This window comes from Balaenoptera physalus (assembly GCF_965194825.1).
Source record: "Balaenoptera physalus genome assembly, chromosome: 19".
NCBI classification, from domain to species: Eukaryota; Metazoa; Chordata; class Mammalia; order Artiodactyla; family Balaenopteridae; genus Balaenoptera; species Balaenoptera physalus.
The window spans coordinates 53,517,269-53,535,503 of record NC_138900.1 but is presented as its reverse complement, the minus strand read 5'-3'; the positions used below and the strand labels follow the sequence as shown (position 1 = coordinate 53,535,503).

Below are 18,235 nucleotides of genomic sequence, written 5' to 3'. Positions count from 1 at the left end.
TCGGCAAAAGACAATGGCTAGACGTCCCTGCCTGAAAACTTCCATCCACGTCTCTCCTAGATTTGCTAGAATGAAATCGAGAGAAAAGCAGGAAAGGGCCAGTAAAGATAAAATTAATTTATTTGCCCTCACAACTCCGTGGGGTGGGCGTGGGCCACACTGGAGCCCCAGAGTCCTATGCGCATGCCCTGCAGCAGTGGGCTGGGGAGTTGAGGTGTCTGGAGTGCCTCCTCCCTCATCCAGAGCTGCCTTGAGCTGGGTCCCTCCTGACCCCATCATTCCTGCTCCCATATGCGAGGGGTACACAGGTCCACCTGCAACAAACTCGGGCCTGCCTCCGGCAGCAAGGACAGGACCCTGGGGACGGCTGAGTGGGAAGGCAGGCAGGAGGGTGTGGTTCAGTGCAGAGAGCTGCTGTTCTGCTCTTCAAAGGCCATCTTGCCCAGGAGCTGGCTGTCCAACTCCACCCCACTCACAGGTAGCTGGAAGAAGTTCATTTCGGCTGCTAAGGCTGCCATGGCAGAAGGGTCCTGGCCAAACTGAGCTCGCAACATCATGTCCATTTTCTCCAGCCTCCTCTTGAGCCGCTTGGCCTCCCGCTCCCGGATGAGCCGGGCCTGCCGCTTCTCAGGGGTTTCATTGGCCCGCTTCAGCCTCATGGCCTCCCGATCTCGCTGCAGCCGGCGTGCCCGCTGCTCGTCTGTCTCCTGCATGCGCTGCAGGCGCTTGGCTTCTCGGTCCCTCATGCGCCTTACCTCCCGCTCCTCGGGGGTCTCATTGTCCCGCCGGCTCTTCTTGGCTGTGCGCTCTCGTTCCAGCCGCTGCAGCCGGACTTCCAAAGGCTCGTTCTGTCGACGCAGGGCCCACTTGCGTACACTGGGGGTCTGGGCTTCTAGCAGTTTCCGGTAGGCAGCACAGTTGTTGCACACAAGCAGAATTCCAGCAGGGTACACTGGAGGACTAAAGGCAATGTCCTTCCCCTCAGCACTAGAGGGGCCCTCACTGTGGGCTGGCGGTAGGGATTCCATATTAAGGACTTCAGGAAGTTTCTCACTGGAAAGCAAAATTTTTAGATGGTTAATGCCACGGTCTAACAAGGCTCAGGTATCCAGCCCTGACTTACTCTGTCCTACCAGGCCAGATGCTCCAAGTTCACCACTAGGGGTCAGTATGAGTGCTTGGGAGACCTCCTCTACCTTTCCACCCTTGCCCTTCTTTGGGCTAGGTTGTCTACCAAGTCTTAAAGCCCACCTGCAGTTAGGGGCTGAGCCAACCGCCATAGCAAGCCACCAGAAATGAGATGAGCCCTTACAATGTGCAGTTCCATTCAAGCCGGACTGATGGTGTTTGTAAGAACTGTGCAGGGCAGTCCTCTTCGAGGTGGAGGCTGCCTTCAGGGGAGGGCCAGTCCACTGGCTCCACCTCCCCCCAGCCGACCCTGCGTTGTACACTAGCAAATGGGACTCGGACACAGTTTACACAGTTCCAGTCTTCCTGGGACACAGTGGAGACTCTGTCCTCACATTAGGGTCCTCTCAGCACCCTGTAACTTCTTTCTCCATGCTTTATCATGAATGTTCTTGGTCTTCCCCACATCTCTTTCTAGTTGAAGATATTCTGATCAAGGAAAGAAATGAGAATTCACTTCCCTTTGGGGATGTCTAATGGAATGGACATATTTACTAGCCTCATTACTCGCATTTCCAAAGAGTCAAGAGTCAGTTGCCTTTGCATTGCCCATCTCTAACCTTCACTTCAACTTGGGAAAGCAGAACCCACACCCAGTAATTTGTTCCCAGCACAGAGGGTTAGTTGCCCGGCTAACCTGTTAAACGTGGCATGGCTAGTAAAACGGGCTCCACACACAGCACAGTTAGACCGCTGGTCCTCCGAGTGGATTAAGAGGTGGCGACCCAATGACCCGGGGGAGCTAAGGGCCCGGCCACAGACAGGACACATGTAGCTCTTGGCGCTCACCACTGCTGCAGTGTGCTGTAAAAGAGAGCCTTAATCTGTCAACTCACACCAGCTCCAGGACAATCTGTACCCACTTAGGAACTACTTTCTGGGAAATGTCCCCTTTCCTTAGTCTTAGAACAAGGACTTGCAACTATTCTCCCTATCTAGCACCTGGAAAAGTAAGAGTCTCTTGTGCTAAAGGGCCTTCAGAAGGGCAAGGCCATCCAGACCATTGCTCAGATTTCATTAGTTTGAGTTCTGACTATGTACTGGGACATGTGGCTGGCTTGGGGAACAATGGGACTCCAGAGCCTGAGAAGAATTCTTGCTCAGGATAATTTCTCATGGCCTGCTTGCCACATGCTGTGTAGGTACAAGTGCATTTTAAAGGAGCGTTGAAGGTCAAGTCTAGAAGCTGGCTGGAAAGACTGATATCCAAAAGGTATTTAAATGCACTGCCTTTCCTTCAGTCTTTTAAAATCAGTCTTCTGAAGAAACGCTTCTCCTCATGAACCAATTATCTTTATGGTAAAACTCAGGCTGCCACGCGTGCTGATGCCTGTTCAATACAGAGCATAAGGCACGTGTTCTGCGACTGGATCAGGGAAAAAAAGGAAACAAAAGTTTGTCTAGTTCTGACCCCCTGGTTTACACTATCTTTCTCCAATACTTCAGAAACACCTATGTTAACTCATTTTTTCTTCTTTAAAACAAAGCCCAGTTTCTATTTCACTATTTAAAATGTGCCTTAAGTAATTTAGAAAAAAATGATACTTAATTTTCACAGTGTGTCTGCCTGGGAACCCAGAACATATTCACTCAACATACCCCACTTATTCTCTACAATGTTCTGAGGATTGGAGTGGAGTCTTGGTGGAAGCAACAACCCAAGGTTCTTTCCGGGGTTGGAGGCAAAGGCTAAACAAGTTGTTGGCGCCCGTGTTCTGGAGCATGCGGCTCCGCACGCCATACCTGGTACACATGCGCAATCAGCTGCCCCCGACTCCCACAGTCTAGCTGGCAGAGGGGACACTGGCAGAGTCCAAGTAAGGGGTCAGAATTCAAATTCTCCGTGACCTGCAATTTAACAAGTAGGCGATCCATGAACACAGTTTACCAGTCTCTTCCCTGCCCCTACTTCTTTTAAAAGGGTATCCTGTTAAAAGGAACACAACCTCTTATCATACATTATTATTAGGTTCCCATTGTGGGTCGAAGGAAAAAGTGATAGGGGAAAGGGAATTAAATTTGCTCCCATCTTCATTTTCTCCAAGGCTTCCTGCCATGAAGACATAGTATTTATTACTCCAGAGAGAGCTTATCTATTTTTTTTTTTTCCCTAAGGTAAACTCTGTAGAGAGAAGATTAGCTTTCCCTACTGCCATGCCTCTTGCAGGAATCCTTAGGAAACAGTTTAGTGAAAAGATGGCACCTCAGTTAACACTTTGACTGAAATTTGCAAGCATATTCAAGAGTACACCTGAGGAAGTCAGCTAATAGTTTTGCAAAGACGGATGTTCTTCTGGGAAGAAGTGGGGAGCTTTAGGAAGAAGAGCTGTGTGGGAGTGAAGTGATATGTGGGTGGAAAAGGAAAGCTGGGTGTGAAGAGAATTGTGTGTCTGAGGTTTGGGTAACTCATGTTGGGAAGGAAGAGAGGCTTCATATGAAGCCCAGGAGACCCTCAGAGGCAAGAGTGTTACATGTGGAAGAGAGGCATCTGGGCAGAGTAGAAGGGTAAGGAGGTTCCCGGACTCAGGAGCCATTTGTCACTTGCCTCATGCTCTACCACACTGTTCCCACCAACAGGCTGTTCTGCATTTTCTAACTCTTTTTCCACTTTGACCACCCCTCCGTCTTCCTCTGATGTGTGGGAAGAGACTTCATCTTGTGTGGTCTCCTCTTCATCACCCTCACTGTCACCTGGAACACACAAACTGGTCACTTGTTCTGATTTTTGCATGAATACATCTTACGCTGCTTTCCACCCTACAGTTTGCAGCTAAAATGGAAAACATTCTCAGATCTTCCATAATATAGTTTGTATCAGTGCTTATTTGGGTACCAATCACGTTAAGTGGAAGCCAGCTATAATTGTTTATATTGCCATATACACACTAAAGAGAAAATCGGAGGCAAAACTGTATTGGAAAATGGTTATTAGGTCCTGTATATTATCATAAAAATGATAATTTCTTACACAGGGTTCTCAAATATCTCACACTTTCAAATCACACCTCCCATGCACCTCACACCATGCTCATTCCAACACACCACTTCTGACTTACCAATGCTTATCACTGATTTTATTACTTACTTTTCTCCATAACCTCCCTGCACAATTTCTCCATGGTGTCGCATACACTATTCTATTCTGAGACCCACTAATCTGTTCTCTCCCAACAAACCCCAAGGCATGATTACAGAAACACCAACAAGTTTTTCTTTCCTCTTGTCAATAAAGGAGGCAGTAGGAAATTAGGTAAAAATGTCACTTTATAGGGAAAAAGCTGCTCAGTACAGTGGAAAAGTTAGCACAACAACAAACCTCAGGCATTCTGTAGTGGTATTTGACTCACAGTGTTCTTACCCTGCTAGTAACTCAGCATTCTATGTTAAATAAGTCCATTGTTTCTGTTGGTTCTTTGGATTATCTGATGGATTATTGAATGCATCAAGTGGAGGGAACAGGACATTCTTTACTTTAGGATGAAATATAATTTCTTGTGGCTAAAGTAAGAATGATTTGTTTTAGTTCAGGGTGCAAGATGTGGCCGTGCAGAGGTCTGCCTGTGGCTAGGGGATCTGCAAGGTTTGTGTGAGCTGATTTTTTTTCTCTATTACTTATAAAACTGGAAAAGAAATGATTTTTAAAAAATACAATAACATAGGGAGTTCTTTCTGAAAGGAAAAAAAAGTGCTAGTACTTTGAAGATCACAAGAGGAAGCCAAACCTAGGGAAGCTGTCAGACTCCAGTCCCATCCTAACACCACCTAGATCCTGGACTCCTGGGCCTGACTGTCAGCAAGAGAAATACAGGATAGAGTTTCACCAGGCTCTCAGCATCAGCAGTGAGACTCAGCTTTCCTAGCTATAACAGTGCGTCTTATCTTCTCTCTCCTATCCCTTACGTAATTTCTAAATCTACCAGTAACTGGGCAAAACTGGTTACATTCCCTTTCTTCAAAAGAAAATCTAACCAAATCATCTGCTAGTAGATACATGTGTCTCTGTTAGATACTTCACTTGGTTGGTGGACTGGATTTGGGCCCTGGAAAGATCTACAGTATGCCTTATTCCTTGGTCCAAAGCTTTAGTGTGAATCCATCTCAGTAATAAGGGTTGGCACAGATTAAATCATACTATATTTTCTCACCAGCTTATTTGGAATACTTGTAGTCTAAGACAACACTGTATCAAACACTTTTTGTAATTCATCAAAAATCCAAATATATCTCTCTACTAGAAAGATTAAAAAAAGAATAAGTATGCCATGCAGAGGGATGATGCAACTTTTCCAGAATGGAAACCTATCAGACTTCTATAGATATTGCCATTCCTACCTATTACTCAAACTGGTGGCTCCCACAGATTTTCTAGAAATATTTGGTTCACTTTTCTGTACCTGAGCAATTACTTGCTAAATTATTATTTTTATTGCTAGAGTATTAGTTTAAGTAGAAAATGTAGTTCCTGGAAGGTACAGAGCTCTCTCCCTCTTCTTTCTTTTTCAACCCCGAACGTGGAGAAAAATCAGAAATGTCAATATGAATTGACACTAATAATAACGAATATCAGATGGATCAGATGTGAAAATCATCCTAGGAAATAACACATCTCAAAGTGTATTTGTTCAAGCAAGTCACAGAACAGACAATCCATGAGGCTCAACCAGTTACCAGCCACTGTCTTTTCAATCTCTTAACCAAAGGGATCTACTCAGGACTTGGTGTGGGAAGACCTCGACATTAGCATTTTACACGCTGCACAATCTCACTGGTAAGCAAGTCCTCTTATAAAACATTAAAACTGGGTCCTCAAGCAAAACTTTCATTAATACCACTCTTATATTTTATTAATTATGAATAAATAGATCCTAGGAGACAGGGATTTTTTTCTTTTCATTTGACCTAGCCCAGGGGCTGCTTGAGCACTCATTATTCCTATGCCCCTGTCTATCACAGTCATCACAAATCTATCTGTGTATGGCACTATGCCAAGTACTGCAGTCCTTGAGTTAACAAAAAAATATATATATAATGCCAAACCTGTTCTTTCTCTGGACAAGCATATGCCCATACACCTTAGAACACCTTTGGGAACACTGAGGATCCACAAATCTCCTTCTTCATGTCTTCCTCCCAACCCCCATGCATAATCCCCAAAGCACACACACTCTGATAATTCTTCTCCCATTGCCCTGAGTCATTACCAGAAGGTGCAGAACTCACTGCTACTGGAGTCCTGATCTCTTAGTTGTTGGATAGCTTGTCGCTGACTGCCAAGGTCTCCAGGAAAATCAGTTTTCATCATCGCCTGGCGGGCTTGCTCTTCGAGCCCAGCAAATACTTGATCCCCTGGTGGTCACAAGGAAAAATAGTCAGGCCACCAGCTGGGCAGTACATCCCCAGGCAAGCTGGTTGGAAAGTCAGACCATTCAAAGGTAGGAGACAGGCAGGTACCCTGTGGTGGGGTCATTCATCTCCAAGTCAACTTGTTGCCTCCAGTGGTTTCTGGGCACAGCTACTCTTCTTGGGCAACAAGCCAGATGCTCTAGAAAGCATCATTTGCTTCTCTTAAATCCTCCTAATATTGACTCCTTTTAAAGGTGATCAATTGCTACTTTACCAATTTAACATCAAAATCTCAATTCCATTTATAATCTTCCATCAGGACTGGGGAGACAGAGGCAAGAGGCAAAGTGATGGAATGAAGATGGGGCAAAAAATCTGGACACAATCTCTGAATCTCAATGTATTAGCAATATGGTCCTGATTCTGTCTGCCTCTGACTATAAACAAGTGCCACAAGTGCTTCAAATATTCCATCTGAAACAGTATCTATGACCCCATCTTTCATCCACTCTCCTTACAAGACATACTCTAGAAGTTCTTCCTTTACTCTCTCACATCTATTAGAATTAGCCACAAGCAAATCAAAAATTGGTTGAATAATGGATTAAAAGGAAAACAGATAATATGTGAACTCATTTCTGCTGAGGAACAAACTTCCTGAAACATGCCAACCAATTTGCAACAGGTAATATTTCATCTAGTCTCCTTGGTTTAGTGTGGTCTTTTTTTTTTTTTTTCTTTGTATGCAGTATCCAAAAGCCCCGGACCCATCCTTGATTATGCATTTACTGTGAGGAACTCTGCCTGGGATCTGTGTGGTTATTGAAGAGTTAACATTTAAGTGCTCTTTTATTTCCAAGAGGCCAGGCATAAGGAGAAAAGAGAATTGGGTTTCTTGAGGTTTCCATTGTCTCAGTCAGAGTGGAAACTACAGTCCCCATTCTCCAGCCACCAAGAGAGAATAATAAAAAGCCCTAGTGAAATGTCTGACAATAGACCAGGCACTTTCTTAATGAAGAGAGAGAGGAAATTAAACAGGCTCAGGTTCCGAGGCTGATACAAGGATGTAGGAGGAATGAACTGGTCAGTTGACCTGTACAACTAGTCCTTGGGCAATGAAAGAACTGATGTGAAGTAGGCTTCATGTGATTCACTTAGGTATTTGTTCAGCAAATATTCATTGAACATCTACTATATGCTAAGTGCCAAATGCTAATAATAGTGATTATTTGGCACTTCCTAGTTCCAGGCTCTACGTTAAGTGCATTATAGTTGCTACCTCACCTTAATTCTCTGCAAAACTCTATGTGGTAGTTATTACTATCCATATTTTACTTAGGAGAAAACTAAGATCTATGGTAGAACTAAGTATTCAGACCCCAGTCTGTCCAACCCTTAATTACCATATTTTTCAGTTGCTTTCTAGCAGAGTTGTAAACAGAATTTTAAGCGGTTCATTAGAGCAATTTTACTGAAAACAAACGCTTGTCTCTGTGTGACAAGAATAGCTCTGATCCTAGTGTTAGTGTTACCTTCCTACCATCAGAAACTGATATACAACTCAAATACCAAAATAATGTTCTCAAGCAGGACTGATGGAAGGAACCATCATTTTTATGGTTCTGATTCCATGTGATGAGTTACCATGCCTGGGTTAGAGTAATATTATGGCTATTCTGACTGACACTATGAGTGGGAATAGAGGTGCTAAGAGTCCAAGTGTACTTCTAGCCACACAGCCCTCAAGTAAATAAAAAATAACCTGCTTTAAGTTCACTTTCATAATATTCAAGATGACACACTGGATATAAATTACCGCTAGGGAGAGCAAAAAATGAATTCTGTGTTATAGCGCCTTCTCTTCCCTCTTTGCAGGAGTAAAATATTTAATTTCTCCATGTTGGTTCCTCTGTAACCACAAGACCATGGCTAACTGGAATAGTTACTGAATTCTTCTGGGTAAATGCATGTTTTTGGACCTGGTGGCCGTGGGCAGATATGACACTAAGGAACAAGTTATGTACCAGCATATAATTATCAAGGGCAGACCATTCTCATCTATGACATTTCTAAAGAAACCTATCCAGAAACCAGCTAGGTTTATAACATACTAAGAATCTACACTTCCCTCCCTTTCTTTTTTTTTTTTTTTAATTAATTTATTTTATTTTTGGCTGTGTTGGGTCTTCGTTGCGGTGCGCGTGCTTCTCACTGCAGTGGCTTCTCTTGTTGCGGAGCATGGGCTCTAGGCGCATGGGCTTCAGTAGTTGTGGCTCGCGGGTTCTACAGTGCAGGCTCAGTAGTTGTGGCACTCGGGCTTCAGTAGTTGTGGTGCACGGGCTTAGTTTGCTCCGCGACAGGTGGGATCTTCCCAGACCAGGGATCAAACCCGTGTCCCCTGCACTGGCAGGTGGATTCTTAACCACTGCGCCACCAGGGAAGTCCCCCCCCGCCTTTCTTAATGAGGAATCACCACTGTATTAGAAGGACATCTATAAGGATATGCAATTTTCAAGATCAGCTAGTAATTCAGTCTAGTCTCCATCAAACCTGAGCTATAAATTTATTCCTATTGAAGTTGTCTAAATATTTCAGCCTTCCCAGAACAGAGAAGAGTCAGTTCAATACAGCTGCCCTATCTAGGACTTTTGGGAGCCTTCTCACCTAAAATAGTTGGGCTATATTAATTCTGTCATTCCTTTTTTGGCAGTTTGGAAAGAAAAGCTATGCTCCTCTATTTTATTCCATTCCTGACTTGGGAAAAAGGCTAAGGTAAACTTTACTCCTTAGGGCTATTCTTATTTAAATACCAACATAAAGCAAAATATATAAAGACCATAAAGAGGGATTCTGGCAGACCTCATAGAAAAAGATATGTGAATGATCTCCCAGTAGTCATTATTTACCTAATTCCTAAATCTGACTGTCCAGAATTATCCTTTCATAAGAAGGTAGTGATAATTGCTAAAAGTATGTCATATTAACTCAAGTATAATGTGATCCATAGAGATACTAGTGATTAAGAAGTGTTATACAGTTGCCTGCTTTTACAGTGTAGCATTATTATTTCCTTCTCTCTTGAGACTGTTGGAGTAGGTTAAAAAAAAATCCTCTGGCTTCTAGATATTAATGTAGGGCAACCATCTTCTTTAACATGGGTATTTATTTGTCTATTAATAGTTGAGAAAAAGTCATCTAAGTTCAACAGTAAAAAGCAAGGTACTACCTCTCCTTTTTGTGGTATGAAATCAAGATACTGTTGGTCTGATTTGGCTAAGGTTTTTTAGACCAGATAAGAACAAAGCCATGCAAACAAGCCTGTAGAACAGATGAGAAGCCTGATATGAAAGTTACTGGAAGACAAAGATTTTACAATTCTCTTTCTTGAGCCTTTGGTGCAGTTAAATAAATGCAATGTCTGGCTGACTTAAGTAAAGCAGCTGAGACATATTCTAAGAGAGCAGATGTCAAATTCAGAATAAAATGAGCTAGTACTGGGAGTGAGGCACTTAGGATTCCTTTTCTAGCTGACAGTCTCCGTAATCTGAGGTGCTATCACATATTGGGAACAGAACCATTTACCTCATAAGGATGCTGACAATGAATGAAGACAAAACAAATTATACTTTTTGGAAGAGAAGGGACTTTAAAGGCTTCTTTTTCCTACTTCTCTGTAAAAGCTGAAAACTTTAATTGAAATTGAAAGTTTTTAGTCTCATATATAATCTGAAAACAAAAGTCTCTTAAGAAACGGACGTTTTCCTTTACTTGGTGGTTTGCTTGGTACAAAAGCACCAAATGAAAGTGTGCAAAGGATTGTATTTTCAACCTCTCTAGAAACAGTTTACAGAAATTTGTATTCAGAAGGGGGTGAGATGAGGAAGGAGGGAGGGAAGAGGTCTACAGAGATTTCAACCCATATGCAGTTCCTCTGTGACTAACAACAATTCTGGACTTTTATTCCAAAAGCTCTGCATCAAGTCTATTAAGGAACTGGGCAAAACACAAGAGTCTGCCTGGACGTTTCTAGGTAAAGGAGAGATCATGATGGTAATTTAGATACAGAGACAATCCTGAGGAAAGCCAAGTATATGCCAGAGCAGCCTGCCCATTGACTTCTAAAGCAGATCTGACAGATGCTGCCAGGCTACAGCAATGGGATTCTTAATGTATTCTTTTAGGAGGGCTTCTTAATATATTCTTTTAGGAGCTGCCTGCTACACAATCCTCTTGTTCCCAGAAGGCAGATCTAATGGAGCTCAGCCATTACTCTGCTCAAATGCCATTGGCTTTGACATTTAAGCAAAGCTTCTGCAGACCTTCCTGCCTCCCAGACCTTGAGTTCATTCTGTTTACTTTAAATAGATGAGCAGCATTAAATTCAATACATTTGATTGGTTCTTTTTCACTGCAAGGGGTTAGGAGACGCATGTGGTCAGAAGACTGAAATTACCTATTTCTACTTGGCATTATTGTGGGCAATGAGAAGATGACCTTTCAAAAAATGTAGGACCAGCTTCAGTCCCCAAATAGTAAATAAGTAGAAGGTCCTCAGAGACCAGCAAATCTCAGTGTCTTTCTTCTTTCTTAGTCCGTCATGTGAGATGCCTTCACAATTCCCTGCCCAAATGCATCACTGAAAACAGCCCCTCCCTGCGGGTCTGCTTTTTTAGTTGCACCCGAACATTTCCGTTCACAGCCCTCTTAATGGTCACCACTGCAAAGTCCCATCCGCTCCACCACAATACTACAAGGTTCACTAACTCAACTCTAGAAACTGCATTTCTGCAGCTGTGGATATGATATTCCCTCCTTCTCTGTGGTCTGTTTGTCCATCTGTTTTCCAACTCCAGTACCAGCTCATCTTGGCTTTGACTGATTACGGTGAGAGGAGATGTAGCTATGGACTTACGCTATGTGGGTGCAGGCATTGGCCACACAAGCATTAACTGGCTTCCCTGTACTTAATCATACTATCATCCCCACCAGCTACTTTCCTCAAAGTCTCTTTGGACAGGTGGCTTTTAGAGGTAAATGCCCAACTCCAGTGATTGCCTTATTTGTGAACCCATCACTCTACTAAGAGTTCTTTCCTGCCCTGCCTTCTTGGGGTCACATCTGTGTCTTTTATCAATATCCACCTTCAACCACAGAGGAGAAGACAATCCTTCTGAACCTCTGTGTTGTATTACCTATGGTAGAGATACTTCATTTTATCTCTCTTGAAAATCCTCACATTCAGGCCCACTAAATTTTACTGTTTTAGCAGCAGTTTCTAAATCCTTCCTGAACCACTCACCTTTATATTAGGCAGGCTTCCATATCCACCTACTCCAGAATATACTCCTAGAAGTATCCAACTTGCTCTGTCTTATAAAACTTTTCTAGGACTTGAAGAACTAATTGTATATGAAAGTTTGCTACCCTAATCTCATTTAATCTATAAAATGCTAAAGTCCTCTTAATCCCTCTGTCCCTACTGGTTTCTCTCCTATTCTTGAAATTACCCAATAAAATAAAATAAGGTACATACTGTCTGGCATACGGTATGTTTTTAATAAATTTTAGTCCTCTTATCCTAACTCCATGACTGATCTATCCTCTCAAATGTAGGTTTTTTTCCTTAAAAAAAGCCAAACTTTCATATGTTATATACCACTGAATTCCCTTCAAATGTTGCTGTACTTTAGTCAGTCCTCCATAAGAACACGGAGCTATTTGTCTCTTTTTAACATTTGAATGAGGATGCTCATCTCCCCAGATCATAGGAAACTGGTTAATTGTCTCAAATCTACATAGATATATTAGTGTTAATTTAATAAGGCACTTTTGAAAACCCACTATGAGCAGTGCTAGAAGTAGAGAGGGATAGCAGGAATTATATATGGGACATAGTGTCTGCCCTCCAGAAGTTTACAATCCAATTACTAAAATAAAACATATATATGAACCTGCTGAGAAATAATGCAAGGCAATAGTGCATAGCTGGTTCTTGTTACCAGTCTCTCCTTCATGTGATCCATCCCACACACTATTTTGTAGTCCCAAAACACTGTATTCTAAATGTCACTCCATTCTCCCTGCTTAAAAACCTTCAGTAGCTCCTTACAGTCAGGATGAAGTGTGAACTTGGCCTGGCCTTCAGACCTCTACAATGTAGAGTTAAACATCTCCAACGTCATGTTCTATGGCTTCTGGACAAATGCAACTTCTGCTTCATACAAAGTCTCCTTGTCCCCTGAACATACCACGTGCATTCCCTCTTTGTTTCTTTGCTTTCCCCTACCTGATTTTACCTCTCCTTTCCTCTTTTTTTAAAGAATCCACTTTCTACCTTCCAAGGTCCAGTTCAAGTTCATAGTCTAAGGCCTCTTCCATCAAGCATTCCCTGGCTATCTCAGTCCATGGAGCTCTCTCCCTCCTTTTTTTTTTTTTTTTTTTTTTGGCCTCAGGGCATGTGGGATTTTAGTTCCCCGACTATGGATCAAACCCATGGCTCAAATCCGTGGCCCCTGCAGTGGAAGGACAGTCTTACCCACTGGACCGCAAGGGAAGTCCCTCTCCCTCCTCTTAATTTCTGTAGTACACACAGTCTGCAGCATCCCTATTTGGCACTTAGCATATATTATCTTGCTATATGCTCATCTATCTATCTATCTATATCTGTGGCTACATTATAGTCTTATATATCTTTATATTGTTTTACGGCCTTGGCACCTAGCACAAGGCTTTGCACAGAGTAGGAATCCTATAAATGTCTGTTAATGTGAATACTAAGGATGAATCAAGAGCACCTATTCCTAAGACAGGTTTCTAAGACCTCCTCCAGCACAGAAACACTTTAAATCCATCGTGTTCGACACCTTTAACCCTTTTTTCTTCACAAATTAGTGTGAGTCGATCACCTAAATTCAGATTACTCTTCCTTTCCAACCCTCAGCATTCTCAGGTTCCAGAAGAAAAAGCCCAGTACTCACAGTGAACTTTATTTGGATTTGTCTGTTTCCGACGGGACATGTTTCCCTGATCCAAGAGCTCTGGCTTTTCCCAGTTTCACGACTGGATGTTACTACCTCCTTGCAAGGTGCTGACCTACAAAAAAAAGGATAATGTTAGCACATGTCATTTTGCTCATAAATTATACACAATTAAAAGATTAAAGACTTTTTAAAATAGTTTTTGAGTATATAAGACTCACCAGTTATAAATCATTGAACTTCTTAAAGAAAGAAAGAAATGAATAAATCTCTAGCACAACTTTAAGGACCCAAGAAGTTTCAGAGAGAATTCCAAAGGATTTAGAGAATTCCACTCTAAATCCAACTCTGGAATCCATAATACTGTTAAGTGATCATGATCAAGCTCAGAGGGTAGAAAAGGAAGCAAAAACACTCAGGCAACCAGCGTCAGAAGCACCATGGGCTCAAAGGGATAACCCTCATGAATTGTAAAAGGAAGCAAAGGAAGCTAAAGAGTGTGGCAGCTCATATGTCACATGCCCTCTGGAAGTCAAGCCCTGCAATCCGCATCAATGAGAGCCTCCAGATGTTTTTTTCAAGAAGTTATCTCTCCTGGAGGTGACGAAGGCACCACATCCCTGTGAGACAGGAAATATCTCAAAACTCCTGGGCATCTGTAAATGAAACATGGGAAATAGAGCCTCTACCTAGGGATGCAGGCACAGTGCTAGGCACTGTGGATGACAGGGCACTAAAGCAAATCAGACTTCATGTTGAAGATGGGCTTTTACCAGAGGAGCCAGGTGCCATACACATTGTTGAGTACTAATTCAATACCTCAATGTGGAACATCAACCTGGCCATGCTCACATGCTCCCGAGTGGTGGTCAAAGTTAATAACTTTAGTGCCTCTTCTCAATCCAGCCTCTTGTAGCAAAGAGTGGGAAGAACAAAGAGAAAAGGTCCCCAAATGAGAAGTGTGGCAGAGACATGCACCTGCTTCCCTGAAATAGGAGAGAACAGATACTTAAGCCTAGAGGTTCCTGGTTAGTTGTAAGAAAGGCTTTCCCAGCATTAAGTGTTGTTAGAGAGTCCGAAATGGATTAGTAGTGGAAGCTGTGAATTTTCTTTGAAAGACAGAGTGAATAAACAGACACAGATTAAAAAGAGATACTCTCTTTCCTACCAAAGATGAGAACATGGATCTGGTCACCCTCTAACTTTTCTTTCAGTTCCTGCCTTCTCAGATTGTACTCACACTAATAAGCAAATATAAAATTGTAGTTTATTGCCTTAGGAGGCATTATGAGAGGCTACTTACTACCATCTACACTTTGCACTCCAGTTAGTGAAGACTCACCTCCTGTTATGACAACTAACTCCTCTATGTAGCTAGAAAGGACCTCAGACCTGTAATCAGATCCTGCCTCCCCTTACCAAAAGAAGAAAGAAACCGCAAATGGCAAAGACAGGCCTCCACAGGAAGTGGCAAAGGAAGCAGCTTTCAGGCAGTCTTCTATCATATCTGCATATCAAACACAGTTCTTTTTCAGACCTTTAATTAAAAAAAAACAACAAACTCCAAATGTATACAGTAAAAATCAATTTTAAGGTAGTATGTTGAGTGCTAATGCTAATGAAACGTGTTCTCTAAGTTTTGTTTGTGTAGATCATTTCTTTCTAATCAAGTAGTTATTTTACAAATTGAAGCAGTGAATGAATATTACACTTTGGATCTTTTCCTATAAGTCTGTGGAATCACAAAGTGGAAAGTTGAATAAAATGCAGGTTGCCTATCATTTTTTTTTTTCTAAAATTTGCAGAGCTATAACTCTCTACTGTATAAGAAAGAAAATGAAACCTTAACTAATCTTTAAATTTTCTTCCTATTAAGATCAGAAATAGAAACTGTGAGATAAAGGTAATAAAGATCCTTCTGAATGAAGGCCAAATAATATGACACAGGCTCTGTTCAGATCTTGGTGAGGCAACAGCTCAATACTAAAGCTACAAGTCAGAAACAGAAATCAACATCTGGCATATTTAAAGCACCAGTGTCCACTGCATCTCACAATCCTCCTAGTGGCCAAATGGGGAACCAACCAGATGGTACCCAATGGGACTTCACACCTGAGGGATTAAGGGGAAAACATAAGCAAATACTCTTCCTCCCTCAAAAAAAGAAAGCCTGTGGGGTCGTGGACTCTTGAAAATAAGTAAGTTAATTAATTATGTAATTAATTAACAATAAAAAACTAGCACTAGCAGATACATTCTTGACTGCACAACAAGATCTCAGAGGTTAGACAATTGTTTTATAGCAGTAAAAGCTAATAAAATCCATAGACACATTGCCGTAAAGTTCACTAACTCAGTTTTACTTTCAACACTGCCTCAGTTTCCAAGCCTGAATCTGAAACCGATACAAAAATGTAAATGGATAGCCTGAACATGACCATCTGGAAGAAAAACAGGATGGGAAGAAAGGTAACCGGTGAGATTCAGGTCTACAAGGGATTCTATTTAAAAAGGGAGGCAACCATTGTGAAGCAATTATACTTCAATAAAGATGTTTAAAAAAAAAAAAAAAAGGGAGGCAGTTTTGTCCATCTTTAGAATGAGGTTAAGAATACTTGGAAGGGGGGACAACGTCTCCCCTTAACACTGTCCCTGCTCTCCCACAGGTGTTAGGTTGCAGCTTCCAGGACACACCACAGACTTTAGCAAGAAAACACGGGTGAAATCCAAGCTTTAAGAAAAGAGGGTGCACTCCCACCTCCAGCTCTGGTGCAGTTCCCACGGAGCAAAGTAAACTCGCCTGAATCCCAGGTATCTGTATCTGCCAAAAAGGAGAGGACAAGCAAGCTGGTCACGTAGCCGCCTCACAGGTCACCCTGTTCCCACTTCCGCTCGGTCTGGAGCGTGTGTATAACCAGCCGAGACGGTCCCTCTGGCTTCCTGAAGCATGAGCACAGGTAGATTCCCGGGAATTATCAGACAAGAGCCAGAGGTCTTCCGAGGCGGCTCAGACAAACCCTCAGACAATACAGTCTTCTCAGAAATCTAAATTTAGAAGCCCTTCTGCGAGAAGGCGACTCGGCACTGACACCCGGGTCGGCGCCCCCACGCCCATCCTCCCCCTCCCCCAGCTCCAGCCCAGCCTGTCAGACGCCGGGGCCGTCCCGGCGCTGCCCGGCTGAGCCCCACCTGGGCCCACGCGGGGAGGACGGCGACGCGGACGCCCCTCCCGCGCCCGAGACCTCCAGAGGGACGGAAAGAGGAACGGCCGCTGTGGGGAGCCAGCCCGGTCCGGCCTCGTCGCGGGAACCCGGGGCAGGGGGAGGGTCAGAGCCAAGGTGGCCCCCGCCCCCCAGGCCAGAGCGAGCCCCTGTTCCCCTCCCCAGACACAGACTGACAAAAGGACCGACAGCCGGCGACCAAGGGAGGGGGCGAGGAGCCCCTGCATCCTCAGCCTGGTCCCGGAGGGAAAGAGTCAGGGGTCTTTTTACCCGGCGCCTCGGCGCTCCGCGGCGCTCCGGGTCCCTGGGCCCCGCCTCCGGACAGACGGACCGCCGGACAATGGGCCCTGGGCCGCAGCTCGGGCCGGCCGGGCCGGGGCTCTCCGGGACTGGGCCCCGGCGGGCAGAGGGCAGCTCCGGGCCGAGCTGGTGGCGGGGAGCCCAGGGGCGGCGCTGCAGACGGACAAAGCCAACGGCAGACAGACAGACGGAGGGGGAAAAGATGGCGACGCGGGCGGCGGGAGCGCGCTGCTCGCACACCCGCAGCGAGTGGGGCGCGTGCATGAGTCTCTCCTATCCCCCCTCCCCCCTTCGCAAGCTTCGTCCCCCTCCCCGCTCCCCAGGCGCGCGCCCGGAGGCATGGGCGGGGCTTAAGGGGCGAGGGGTCCGGGGAGGCAGGACTTAAGGGAGCATCCAATCACAGACATTCGAGAGGGGCCTCGCCTCGGTTCTCGCGCTCTGGAGACCACCCAGCCTCGCACCCTCCTAGGTCTCTTTCTGGTCCTGTCAACTCCTCAGCTCCCCTATGCTCTCCTGAACCTTTAAACTCTACCCTGACTGTCAGCTCTGATCCTGGTTTCCTACCCCACCTTCGAGTTCAGCCACAAAGCCCACATCCCCCAACCACAGCTCTACCGCAGGCTCCCCCTCTCCTTAGCCCAACCTTAGTCTCCCCCTTTCCCCAACCCAAACCCTCTTCCCTTTATTTCCCCACACCTCACGGTTTCTCCGGTCCCCGCGGCGTTTAATGTGACCGAGATCTAGGGGCCACGGACCTTTGTGGGAGGGGCTAAATTCAGCTGTCAGAACCTCAGAGGAGAAAAATCTTTAGCTTCGTTTTAGACATTTAAGTCTCCAACATGATTCTCAACTAATAAAACAACAGTAGCTGTAGACCCTGGGGCATAGAATTAATTTAGAGAAGGGTAACTTGTGGCACTGTTGCCACTTAAGGGGCATTTGGGGCAATTGAAAGTGGTTAGACTCACTTCCTAATAAAACACCTCCTTCCCCTCTCATCGTCCCCTTCTATTTCCTCACCGCTTTCCTTCCTTTCCTCTCATTCTCTCGTCTTGTAGAATGCCTAAGCCTGCCTTTGACATAGCTCACTTGGAGAAGTAGGGCATGCGGTGGAAAGATGAGATCTGACATTAGAAGATCCAGCTTTGAGTCTGCTGCTGACCAGCCTGGTTACTTTGGGCAAGTCACTTCCCTATTCTGAATCCC

General features: G+C 44.3%; 1 protein-coding gene across 10 annotated transcripts; it reads right to left on the bottom strand.

Annotated features, from left to right (window-relative positions):
• Nucleotides 1-102: 102 nt before the first annotated feature.
• ZNF821 (zinc finger protein 821) lies at nucleotides 103-17,353 on the bottom strand. 10 transcript variants are annotated; one of them, XM_082439113.1, is made up of 9 exons: nucleotides 17,000-17,333; nucleotides 16,267-16,448; nucleotides 14,928-15,045; nucleotides 13,509-13,623; nucleotides 6,409-6,534; nucleotides 3,734-3,879; nucleotides 2,932-3,036; nucleotides 1,826-1,992; nucleotides 103-1,053 (listed from the first exon to the last, which is right to left on the bottom strand). In XM_082439113.1, exons 4-9 carry the CDS (start codon nucleotides 13,546-13,548, stop codon nucleotides 399-401), a joined length of 1,239 nt encoding a protein of 412 aa, XP_082295239.1. In that variant the 5' UTR covers nucleotides 13,549-13,623; nucleotides 14,928-15,045; nucleotides 16,267-16,448; nucleotides 17,000-17,333; the 3' UTR covers nucleotides 103-398. The 10 variants fall into 10 exon arrangements, with proteins under 10 accessions (XP_082295239.1, XP_082295235.1, XP_082295237.1 ...); XM_082439109.1 differs by having other exon boundaries at nucleotides 16,267-16,329; XM_082439111.1 differs by having other exon boundaries at nucleotides 14,928-15,015; nucleotides 16,267-16,329.
• Between the last annotated feature and the right edge of the window lie 882 nt (nucleotides 17,354-18,235).

Excerpts from the sequence above, each read along its gene's own strand:
- ZNF821 (XM_082439113.1), bottom strand. The coding sequence starts at position 13,548 with ATGTCCCGTCGGAAACAGACAAATCCAAATAAAGTTCACT. Across the intron at positions 6,535-13,508 it reads AAATCCAAATAAAGTTCACT|GGGATCAAGTATTTGCTGGG; the intron begins GTGAGTACTGGG and ends TGTGACCACCAG. Across the intron at positions 1,993-2,931 it reads TGATTGCGCATGTGTACCAG|CACACTGCAGCAGTGGTGAG; the intron begins GTATGGCGTGCG and ends TCTCTTTTACAG.